Source organism: Plutella xylostella, chromosome 23 (genome assembly GCF_932276165.1).
Source record: "Plutella xylostella chromosome 23, ilPluXylo3.1, whole genome shotgun sequence".
In the NCBI taxonomy this organism is placed as follows: domain Eukaryota; kingdom Metazoa; phylum Arthropoda; class Insecta; order Lepidoptera; family Plutellidae; genus Plutella; species Plutella xylostella.
Genome location: NC_064003.1, coordinates 4,776,270 through 4,786,686, shown reverse-complemented (window position 1 = coordinate 4,786,686; position 10,417 = coordinate 4,776,270). Strand labels below are relative to the sequence as shown.

General features: G+C 38.0%; 2 protein-coding genes across 2 annotated transcripts; one reads left to right on the top strand and one right to left on the bottom strand.

Annotated features, from left to right (window-relative positions):
• Positions 1–1,717: 1,717 nt before the first annotated feature.
• On the bottom strand, positions 1,718–6,642 carry LOC105382856 (zinc finger C4H2 domain-containing protein). The gene is made up of 5 exons (XM_048629553.1): positions 6,417–6,642; positions 5,930–6,101; positions 4,868–5,046; positions 3,994–4,125; positions 1,718–2,955 (listed from the first exon to the last, which is right to left on the bottom strand). Exons 1-5 carry the CDS (start codon positions 6,473–6,475, stop codon positions 2,829–2,831), a joined length of 669 nt encoding a protein of 222 aa, XP_048485510.1. The 5' UTR covers positions 6,476–6,642; the 3' UTR covers positions 1,718–2,828.
• A 130-nt stretch (positions 6,643–6,772) lies between these two features.
• On the top strand, positions 6,773–10,314 carry LOC105382818 (probable ATP-dependent RNA helicase DDX10). The gene is made up of 3 exons (XM_011552767.3): positions 6,773–6,989; positions 7,067–9,279; positions 10,029–10,314. Exons 1-3 carry the CDS (start codon positions 6,861–6,863, stop codon positions 10,174–10,176), a joined length of 2,490 nt encoding a protein of 829 aa, XP_011551069.3. The 5' UTR covers positions 6,773–6,860; the 3' UTR covers positions 10,177–10,314.
• Positions 10,315–10,417: the final 103 nt, after the last annotated feature.

Below are 10,417 nucleotides of genomic sequence, written 5' to 3'. Positions count from 1 at the left end.
TTATCTATGTTAGTAAATAAGTACTTCATGCTATCTCTCGAATTGATGCGTAGAAAGAGCGTAAATGTGGCGCAATGACCTGGCACAGGCATGTGATGTGATGAGGTCACGCACTCTTCGACCTTTGCCTCTAATACCTTATCTGAACGCCAATGTATCGCTTTGTGCAGTTTAGATCCGTGACGTCACAAAAGGTTAGAAACCCCGCTTATAAATTTAATCTTATTTCTAACTAGCTGTGCCCGCGCGCTTCGCTTCGCCTTAAAAAGTTTTCCCGTGGGAATTCCGGGATAAAAAGTAGCCTATGTTCTTTCCCAGGGTCTAGACCGTATGTATACCAAATTTCATTCAAATCCGTTCAGTAGTTTTGGCGTGAAAGAGTAACAGACAGACAGACACAGTTACTTTCGCATTTATAATATTAGTAAGGATGAATATTGGTTTATTATGATTACGCAGAGGTACTTAAGTACATAAAAGTCCTAAAGGTGTCGCGGTTGGATAAGTAATACTGTATGTATGTATAGCGTCGAAGGACCCTGGTTCGATATAGATCTTGGCGGTAGGTAGGTACTCACCCGAAATGCTAACAATATTAAAGTACCTAGATACGTTGATATTCATTACTTTGAGTACCTACCTACGAACTGATTCTTAAATTTCTAAATAATTTCGTCTGGAATAATGTAGGACAGCGATAAGACTAGTCTGACCCTCGGTCACTGCGAAACAACTGAAAACATATTTATTTATCAGAATCACATGACTGTGTTTGTTATATTGTAGTACCTACCTACTATTTCAGATAAGCGCGTTAGGCGTTTAGGTATGGTACCTGCGCCTATTTTAATATTACAAAGGTACCCATATTATTATATAGGAGAATACGTATGTTATACTTACCTACCTACCATGTTTTTTGGTAAAACCTACTATTATAGTAAACAAATTATAGAAAAGAAACGGGTGCCTAAGTTCAATTTGCAATTACTTAATCATAATAATTACCTATGTATGTAGATTAAAATGTCAATAAGTTAGTCATAAGCATTTTATAAGTGCAGGAACCTTTTTCTGGGTCCAAATGAAGCATTAAATAACTGCCAATGTATATTATGACTCAGTGAATTTATTTGTTGCGTGATTATTCAGCGATGTTATTGTTCACTCGTATACATACATACTTCATATTTTTTGTATTCACAATTTTACTCACATATTCAATTCGTAATCGTGTTATAATTTCCAGGAATCCTAATCGTCCTTTTATCGACTTATGCGGGTCGTAAAGGAAGCTTAATGATTAATGAAATACACACTTTATTTTAAAGCTTTCGGTCAAGTAGATTCTTCTAGCTTTGAAATGAAGCACTCAAACTGAAGCAGGGCTTAACGTTTAACTAGCAATAAAACAATAGAAGTCGACTTTTTTGTAAGGGTGACATGGCTAAGGCATGCATGCTTTTTAAATAAAATGAACTTTTCTGCTAGTCAGCTTGTCGACATATTTTATTACCGGATAGTAAGAAAGCTGACATAAAAACTACCCTTTGTTGTAAGTACATAATATACAATAATGTATGTACCTAAACAATAACTCAGTCTGTTATCGCCCGTATCAATTAAATGAGAGACTATGATGACAATGACACGCGACGCCCCCTTGTGATAGCGTGAATAACGTGATCAATTAGGTGTACCTACAATAAAAGATAAGTTCACATCCATCAAGTATTATATTGTAAAAACAAACTATTCACAACTTATGGTTTAGCTTATTTACATTTTAGCTATTTTCTAAACTTATTTATAACACTATAACGCTAATATTAGTCCTTCGATATGCATTCAGTATCAAGATCGAAATACCTAGCTACTAGCCCAATCCTTTAATCTGAATTTACTTGGCATCTGCATTTTGGCACACATTACACAATACTGTAAAATTAGTTATCATTTATTATAATATAAATTAAAGGTAACTATGGCTCTCGAGTTCTTTCTTAAACCTACTAACCATTTTAGTTTACTAAATACTATAAAAGACATTATGGTATTTACTAAATCAAAGTGTTTTAATAAGTAATATGTACAAGTACGATTAGTTATACTAACATAACTTGTAAAGATCTAGTAAGGAAAGTACTAAATTCACTCGTTATTAGATCTATGCAAGATAGTAAAGTAATTAAATTAATAAACAAAACTGATCTATATCGATTAATCAATAAAGTAAACCCATTTGGCTGATCTTTAACCTTATCTGGAAGAGATGCAAATTGCAATAACTTTATGGAAGCGAGGCAGTTTATGCCAGTACATCTCATAACACCGATATAGGTGTGCAATGATTCATGTAATGACTGTATATGGATATCATAATATATCCAAAAATACTCCATTTGGCCAGAGTTTTTTTTGCCTAATGGACTTAATTTTGTTGGATACACGTTGGATGCAAACATGTGCTGCCATCTATTGAATGCCTTTGGCACAGTTATTATGATTGGCTTTTCCTTTGTAATATTATTATACTTCATAATAATAATTATGTATGCCATGGTTGGATATAGGCCTGGTTCACTGCTTGCTTCATCCAAAATTGACACCTTTATGGCTAACAGATCTGACAGAGCTAACCAGGAAGACTAGAGGGCTTATTAAACAATACACGATCAATAGGGCAGAAAACACTCCCACTGACACCACTCATCAGAAGTATTTTTAGTTTCACTCACATCAGGATACACAAGAATACTTCACCCATTCATAGCCCGCCTTGAACATATTATAGGAAAATAAACCTAAAGACTGCGTTGGTGCGGTGACTATTTCTTCTTGGGTTTCTTGGGGTTGCGGGATCGACTTTTGGCCTTGCAAAGCGGACAGATGGGCGCGTTCCGGTGGATCTGCTGGTGGCACGACAGGCACGACTTCATGGGCGGCGGCTGCTGTCTGCAATTGAAAAATATAGGAATGGAAATAAAGTTTTTTTAGACTTTATGGCGGATTTGTTAAAGTATAGCTTTGTAAGGAGCTTTTAGTGATCTTGACTCGAGTTCTTTACAATTTAGCCTGAATATAGGTTGTAAAACTTTTACAAAAGCTTACGATGTAAAAAACATAGCGAGGATCGTTCCTATATGTAGATTCGGGGATAACATTCCATGATCGCATTATGAATGTTATCCCAATGAATTTTATTAAAATTCATTGGGTATTAAAAGGTAGGCCGTTGTATCGTAATGATTTTGTGGTTTTCTATACATATTCTATAGAATTAATTTTAATATGGGTGTTCCATAGTTTCCACTTATAGTAATTAACTTGAGGTTACCGTTCTTTAGATAGTAATATGTAAATAACAATATGTTTCTCACCTGAGCTGACTGTAACACAAATCAATACTATAAATAATACAGTTAGATGATATGAATTTACTATTAAATTTTGTATCTAGAGTGCCTAATAATGACAAATGAACGCTATAGAAAAAAAAAACAAAATACATAATGTAGTAAAGAAAACGTTAATTGGTAAAATTAAACACTACTTACAAATTTGGCAAATTATATTTAAAATATTTATAATGGAAGCTGAATTAATACTCAATGGTGTTGATATCCAGCTTGCATTACAATTTCGGATTGTTGACTGTTGCAGTAAGGTCTATAACATCTGAACTCATCACTCACAGTCAACAAAACATCCGTTTTCAATAACAATCCATGGATTCCCTTACAAGCATTGATTTATTTTCGATATTGTCTTACCAATACAGAAGAGGGAGAATTGCCAATTCATGCCAGTTTTTTTCCCACTCATAGGTAACCATGGGTGCCATTGAAAACGTTAAGGCTTGAAACTACGTCAAACAGACGCCTGTCTAGTTCCATACATAGAACTTAATCCATATATGGATGGACCTTCGCAACCGTTCACATAGTCTCACGCCGCAAAAAACAAAAGAAACAGAACAAAACACAAGCGAACCTGAGGCTAACGTTTAGGTAGTCTGTGTCTAGGGACCTGAAGGCGGGCGGCGGCGGCGGCGGCTTGCGCGGGGCGGGCGGCAGGAAGGACGCCACTGAGCGCACTGGAGGTGCCGCCAGCGGAGGGAAACGGCTGGAAGAAGAAGGTTGTAATTGGTTAGTTTTGTAGTGATGTGTCCCTGTAAGTTCTACTGTAAAGTTAGGATAGCTTTGGGTTTTATAACTAGTGAGGTATCCTAATCGTTTAAGGCTTGTGATGATTAAATAAAGATGAAGCTACAGATACGACAGAGGATCAGCAGGATCACGCGCAGGACAACACGTGAGAAAAGTTTTCTGACGCGATGTGAGTGTCCGCGCTGCAACTTTGGCACATCTTATCGCAAGCATCTTGCGCCCCGTCCTAGCTTTCTATGTTTTAACCATAGACATACCAGGGTGAAACATTATGATATTGCAATGTAACATATTTCACATTGGGCCAATACTAACTCGGGAGTGATGAGCGTGCCCTCCTCCTCATGCAGGTCGGGCAGTCGCTCCAGGCCAGCTGGTCCACCTCTAAATTTGTTTTCGACCCTTCACCAGCAGAAGCAGTAAATAAAGTAGGTACTATATCCACAGGCGTCTTAGTGCTTCTGCCACTTTACTTGGAATTTTGGAGTGTCATTATGGTCATTATGGATTGTTACAACGCCACTCATGTTGAACCTACCTATAATGTAGTACATGTAACATGGCTCTCATAGAATGGTCGTATTTTAGTGTCAATTAAGTCAGAAGCAAGCGAGATGAAAAAATAAATCTATTGTGTTTTCTTTTGTTTTGCTTCCGGCATTCTACAGCAGAACCATAACAATAGTAAAGCCACTAACTCGGGTGTAATAAGCGTGCCCTCCTCCTCGTGCAAGTCCGGGAGCCGCTCTAGGCCGAGGCAGCGCCGCCGCAGCTGGTCCACCTCGGCCTTCAGCGGCCGGTAGTCCTCGTGCAGCCGGGACGCGTTCGTCAGCTTGCGCGACATGCTCTCTTCCGTCTGCTTTATCACTGTCTCCATCTGAAATTGGAGAGGTAATCATTTTTTTAATTATAGATTTTTTTTAAATAGTGGAATTGGGAGATGTTGGGGGGAAATAAGTAAGGCATACTGAAACACCCCTTCCTTTTTGTGTTGAATGGCAGTGTAAACATTCTGCAATGTTCTTGATGAGAGTGAAAGATAGTGTTGGATGATGATTAAAGGTGAAAGTTATTGGTGTTTACTGGGTAGTTCCATATGCGATTTTTTTTGTGTAAAACAAAATGCTTTGTGCAACATTTTAATTCATCAAACCAACCTGGAAATACCCAACTAACTAATCCATAATATCAAATATAAACATAGCACAAGAGAAAACAATCAGTTAAGATCCAATCCAACTGCTGCTATCAATAGAACTAGATAAACAAACTAGCCAGTTGGTGGTCCCATTAAAATGTTTATTGTGGTAAGCAGAGTGATTCAATCACTAGAGAGTTTTGTGCTCTAGAAATGTTGTGTTTCACATTTCAGGATGTACCACTGTATCACTGGAAAATGTATGAAAATGCTACTAGCTATCAGATTTAACACATGAAATCTCAAGTAATTGACACTCAAGGAACAATAAGGACAAAACGCAATTAATGAATTCCTGTTGCATCAGGATAGCCAGATAATGAAAGGACATCTCTTACAGAATACCCAATAACAAAGGAGAACCTGGCAGTCTACATCCACTCACACCACAACTCATCAAGTCCCTACTGCTGGGGCCCGGGTCTCCTTCCAGAGGTTCAGGGTTTTTGACCTAGTCCACCACACTGGTTGATTGGTGGACCCCAACACAAGCAAGCTTGTGCTGAGAGTTGTCACTGAAGCTAGCTTGACTATGGAAGCTTCTCAATCTACATTCACTTACCGCATTAATATCTGCGTGTATCTGGCGCAGCTCCTCCACGTGGCTCATCTTCTCCTGCTGCAGCAGCTCCATCTCGCGCTTGTACTGCACGAGGCAGCGGCTCTCCCGGTCCCCGGACCGCACCTCGTTCACTATGCTGCGCTTCAGCCGCTCCAGGGTTATTGTCTTGTTTCTGTATGGTTAGAATTAGAATGTTAGCAGTAAATAGGAGGGTCGGTTGAGGAGATTGATTGGTAGATGGTTGATTGGTGTGTTGAGGGAGAAATAAAAGGAAAGAGGTAACAATAGGCTTAAAACAGAGGGAATTTGGAAGAAGTAAATAGGTACTCACAGATTCATGGTGAGGATGATAGGGCGAAGAGTGTGAAATAATATGCGCTAGCAACACAACAAGCGGCGCTTCTAAAAGAAGTGGCTATGTGAAGTGGTTATTGATCGAGTCCACAGGTGCGAAGGGATTATGGTTTTATGAATTACAATGGCTGACCTGATGTCCTTCATGGCTTCTAATTTGTGGTATATTTCACGTTCGTTCTCTGCTGTCATTTCTTGTTTAATATTGGCCACTCAACACAAAAATATTCGAAAGAAACACAATCAAAATGCAAAACACCACCGCGCCGCGCAAGTTTTTGTGATTGACGGCATAGGGATGGGATAAATTGTTCAAGTAAATACCGATTTTCTGTTTGACTAGCTTAAACATTTAAAAATACAAAAACTCGTGCTAGAGTAAAAATCGATTAACTAGTGACTTCCGGTGTTTTTCGTGACGTTGGTATTACTGTATTTCGTTCATTCAATTCATGAAAAAAATAGTTTCAGCTACTCGTTCAATTAGCTGTCAGTACAGTTGTCAAATTTTACAACACCACACATGGGTAAAAAGGTTATGTTTTTGGTAATTTTATTTAACTAAAAGTCGTTCAATATGAAACAAGATAATAAAAATAAACAGAAAGGTGGCCGCCAAAAGAAAGTTCAGTTATTTAAGCCACGGAAGAAAAAGACTCCCGAAGAAGACGCAGCAATACAATACCTTCAAGCGAGATACGATAAGGTAAACATTTAAAAAATTCTCAAAAAACCATAATTTACAGTGATAGCAATACATTAATAAATTATCCAATTTTCCAGATTGTACCCGATGAAATTAAAACATTCAAAGATTTGCCACTCTCTCAGAAAACCCTAAAAGGTTTGAAAGACAATAACTTTCATACACCAACAGAAATTCAGAGACAGGCGATAGGATTCGCGCTGCAGGGCAAGGACATCCTGGGAGCCGCCAAGACCGGCTCCGGGAAGACACTGGCATTCCTGATACCCATCCTGGAACACTTGTTTTGTAAGAAATGGACCAGAATGGACGGAGTTGGAGCACTAGTCATATCACCAACCAGGGAGCTGGCCTATCAAATATACGAAACATTGAGAAAAGTGGGAGGGCTTCACGACTTTTCTGCTGGATTAATTATTGGTGGGCAGAATTTAAAGTTTGAGAGAAAAAGGATGGACCAAATCAATATCCTCATTGGTACACCAGGCCGGCTGCTGCAGCACATGGATGAGAACCCGCTGTTTGACTGCAGCCAGCTACAGATACTGGTGCTGGATGAAGCTGACCGCTGCCTGGACATGGGCTTTGAAGCCACCATGAATGCAATCATTGAGAACCTGCCCCCTGAGAGACAAACATTACTCTTTTCAGCAACTCAGACTAAATCAGTGAAAGACTTAGCTAGGCTCAGCTTGTCCTACCCCACATATGTGGCCCCTCACGAGCAGGCGGACACAGTGACACCGGACGCCCTGCAGCAGAGCTACATAGTCTGTGAGATAGATGAGAAACTTGGCATTCTCTGGTCTTTTATCAAAAATCATTTGAAACAAAAGGTGCTTGTTTTCATGTCAACATGCAAACAGGTAAAGTATACATATGACCTGTTCTGTAAACTGAGGCCTGGTGTCAGTCTGCTGGCTTTATATGGGACCTTGCATCAAGAGAAAAGAGAGAAAATTTACAATGAGTTTTGTAGGAAGTCTAATGTAATTCTGTTTGCTACTGATTTGGCTTCAAGAGGATTGGACTTTCCTAGAGTAAACTGGGTGATACAGTATGATTGTCCTGAAGATGTTGAGACATATATTCACCGTGCTGGCCGAACAGCTCGGGGAGTCCTGGGTAAAGGGGAAGGATTGCTTATGCTTCTACCACATGAAGAGAAGATTGTTGAAGATTTGACTAAAAGCAAAATTCCCATCAACAAAATTTCAGTAGATCCATCTAAAGTAGTTGCACCACAGAGGAAAATTGAAGCATTGCTGTCTGAGCATACAGATCTGAAGCAAACTGCACAAAGAGCTTTTGTAAGTTATGTAAAGTCAATATTTGTAATGAAAAACAAAGAAGTGTTTGACATTAAACTGTTAGATACTGATGCATATGCAAGATCTCTTGGCTTGATTGTTCCACCTACAATAAGGTTTTTACAGAAACATAAATACAATAATAGCAAAAAGAAGGATGATACTGAAGAAGAAGAACAAGAAGTAGACACAGATGTTATTGAAAAGTTAAAGGCTAAAGCTAATCTTGAGAGTGATTCAGAACAAAGTGAAGGCAATGAGGAACAAAGTGAAGATGAATCTGACATTAAAAAAGAGCAAATTAAAAAGAAAGACATAAATAAAAAGAAGCTGATGAAACTGGACTTTCATGGCAATGATGACACTGATGATGAAGATTTCTTGACAGTCAAAAACAAAGTAAATCCACATGAAGAATCAGAAGAAGAGGAACAACTAGTGCCACTAGAAGAAACCAACAAATCTAAAAAGAAAAAGCCCCTGACCAAAGCCGCTGTGGCCAAAAAAATACTAAAAAAGAAGCTCAAAGTGAACACAACTATCAAATTCACAGAGGAAGGTGAAGCAATAGAAGATGAAAAGCGCAATCTAAAATCTGAGCTGGCCAAACAGTATGAGAGTGAGAATGTTGGTGGCATTGATATTGAAAAGGCTAAAGAAGTATTGAGGGAAGAAGATAAATATGATAAACAAAGATTCAGGGAAAAGGTAAAAGCTAAGCACAAGGAAGAAAAAAGAAAATTGAAGAATAAGAAAAAAGAAGAGGAAGGAGAGAAAGATGACTTTGGGTCAGAATCAGAATCTGATGGACCTGACCTTTCATGGCTGCCAGATCCTGATAAAATATATGGGGAAAAGAATGCTAGTGATGATGAAGACAATGATGATAAAGAGTCTAGTATAGGAGGCAGTGATAGGTTAGAATCAGCTGATGAAGATGATGATGGCAGTGATCAATCAGAAGAAAAAATGTATCACAGGTATACAAGGTGTTGCAAAAAGGGTATACTAAGCCGAAACCTACATGTGCAGCATGGTATATCTAAGCCCGAAACTGTAATCAGAATTTCAAAATTCGTGAAAAAAATTATTAATTTTTCATAAAAACTTTGTTGGTCACGTGACTTTTACTATGGAAGAAAAAATATTTTTTTCGCGAATTTCCAAATTCTGATTTCAGTTTCGGGCTTAGATATACCATGCTGAACATGTAGGTTTCGGCTTAGTATACCAATTTTGCAACACCCTGTATATTATAATTTAAGTTAATTTTATCTATAGTTGTATTATTCTGTGTAGGTATATGTATATAGTATTATATGGGTATATATGTATATTGTATTTATTTTGTTGCTTTATTTGTTTATTTAGTATATGTAGTGTTTAAGTAGTGTATTATACTCTTGCACCACAACTACCTCTAATCCTATTTTTTTATTTACATAACTCTCTTCCATCCAAAGGTTGTCTGGTAGAAATTGCTATAAGCAATAAGGCCGCCTTTTTGTACTGTTGTTATTTTTAAGTTTTTATTTGAATTGATTCTGTTTTTTTGGTGCAAATAAAGAGTATTGTATTGTATAGCTAGCTATTATACCATACCAGGTTAGCGTGATCATTTACCTCAGTTTTCCAATTTGCCACACACCTGACACACCTACAAATCCGTCATTTTAGAGGCAGTTGCCGCCACCTAGCTATTTGTTAATTTAATTTGTGTTCCTTGCAGGCCCTCGAAGCGAAGCCTCGTGACGAGTAAGGGCATCCCCCAGGAGAGTGTGGCGCCGCGGAAGAAGAAGAAACTCGCAGAGATATCCTCAAAACTCTCCGTTCAAGAAGCAGAAGCTCTGGCTATGCAGCTACTTATGAATAAGTAGTTAGCAGAATACAAATAAAGCCTCTTTGAAGCCTGCGAATTTAGTGTACCTACCGATTGTAAATGTACCTATTTAAATATCTATAAATTCATAATAAACCGCATAAATTTTATATGAACAAATTTTGGGTTTTATTTTGTGTGCATTTATTGAAGTCAGGATCTTGGTTCAGTCTTTTTACATAACAGAATCTGTACAACAACCTATGCAAGTTGGTTGATCCCAGGGTAGATGAGTGTAT

Bases quoted from the DNA above. Each gene is read 5' to 3' on its own strand.
- LOC105382818 (XM_011552767.3), top strand. From the start codon at position 6,861: ATGAAACAAGATAATAAAAATAAACAGAAAGGTGGCCGCCAAAAGAAA. The intron at 6,990-7,066 runs GTAAACATTTAA...CCAATTTTCCAG, and splicing joins TTCAAGCGAGATACGATAAG to ATTGTACCCGATGAAATTAA. The intron at 9,280-10,028 runs GTATACAAGGTG...TGTTCCTTGCAG, and splicing joins GAAGAAAAAATGTATCACAG to GCCCTCGAAGCGAAGCCTCG.
- LOC105382856 (XM_048629553.1), bottom strand. From the start codon at position 6,475: ATGACAGCAGAGAACGAACGTGAAATATACCACAAATTAGAAGCCATG. The intron at 6,102-6,416 runs GTCAGCCATTGT...CTAACCATACAG, and splicing joins GAAGCCATGAAGGACATCAG to AAACAAGACAATAACCCTGG. The intron at 5,047-5,929 runs GTAAGTGAATGT...CTCCAATTTCAG, and splicing joins TACACGCAGATATTAATGCG to ATGGAGACAGTGATAAAGCA.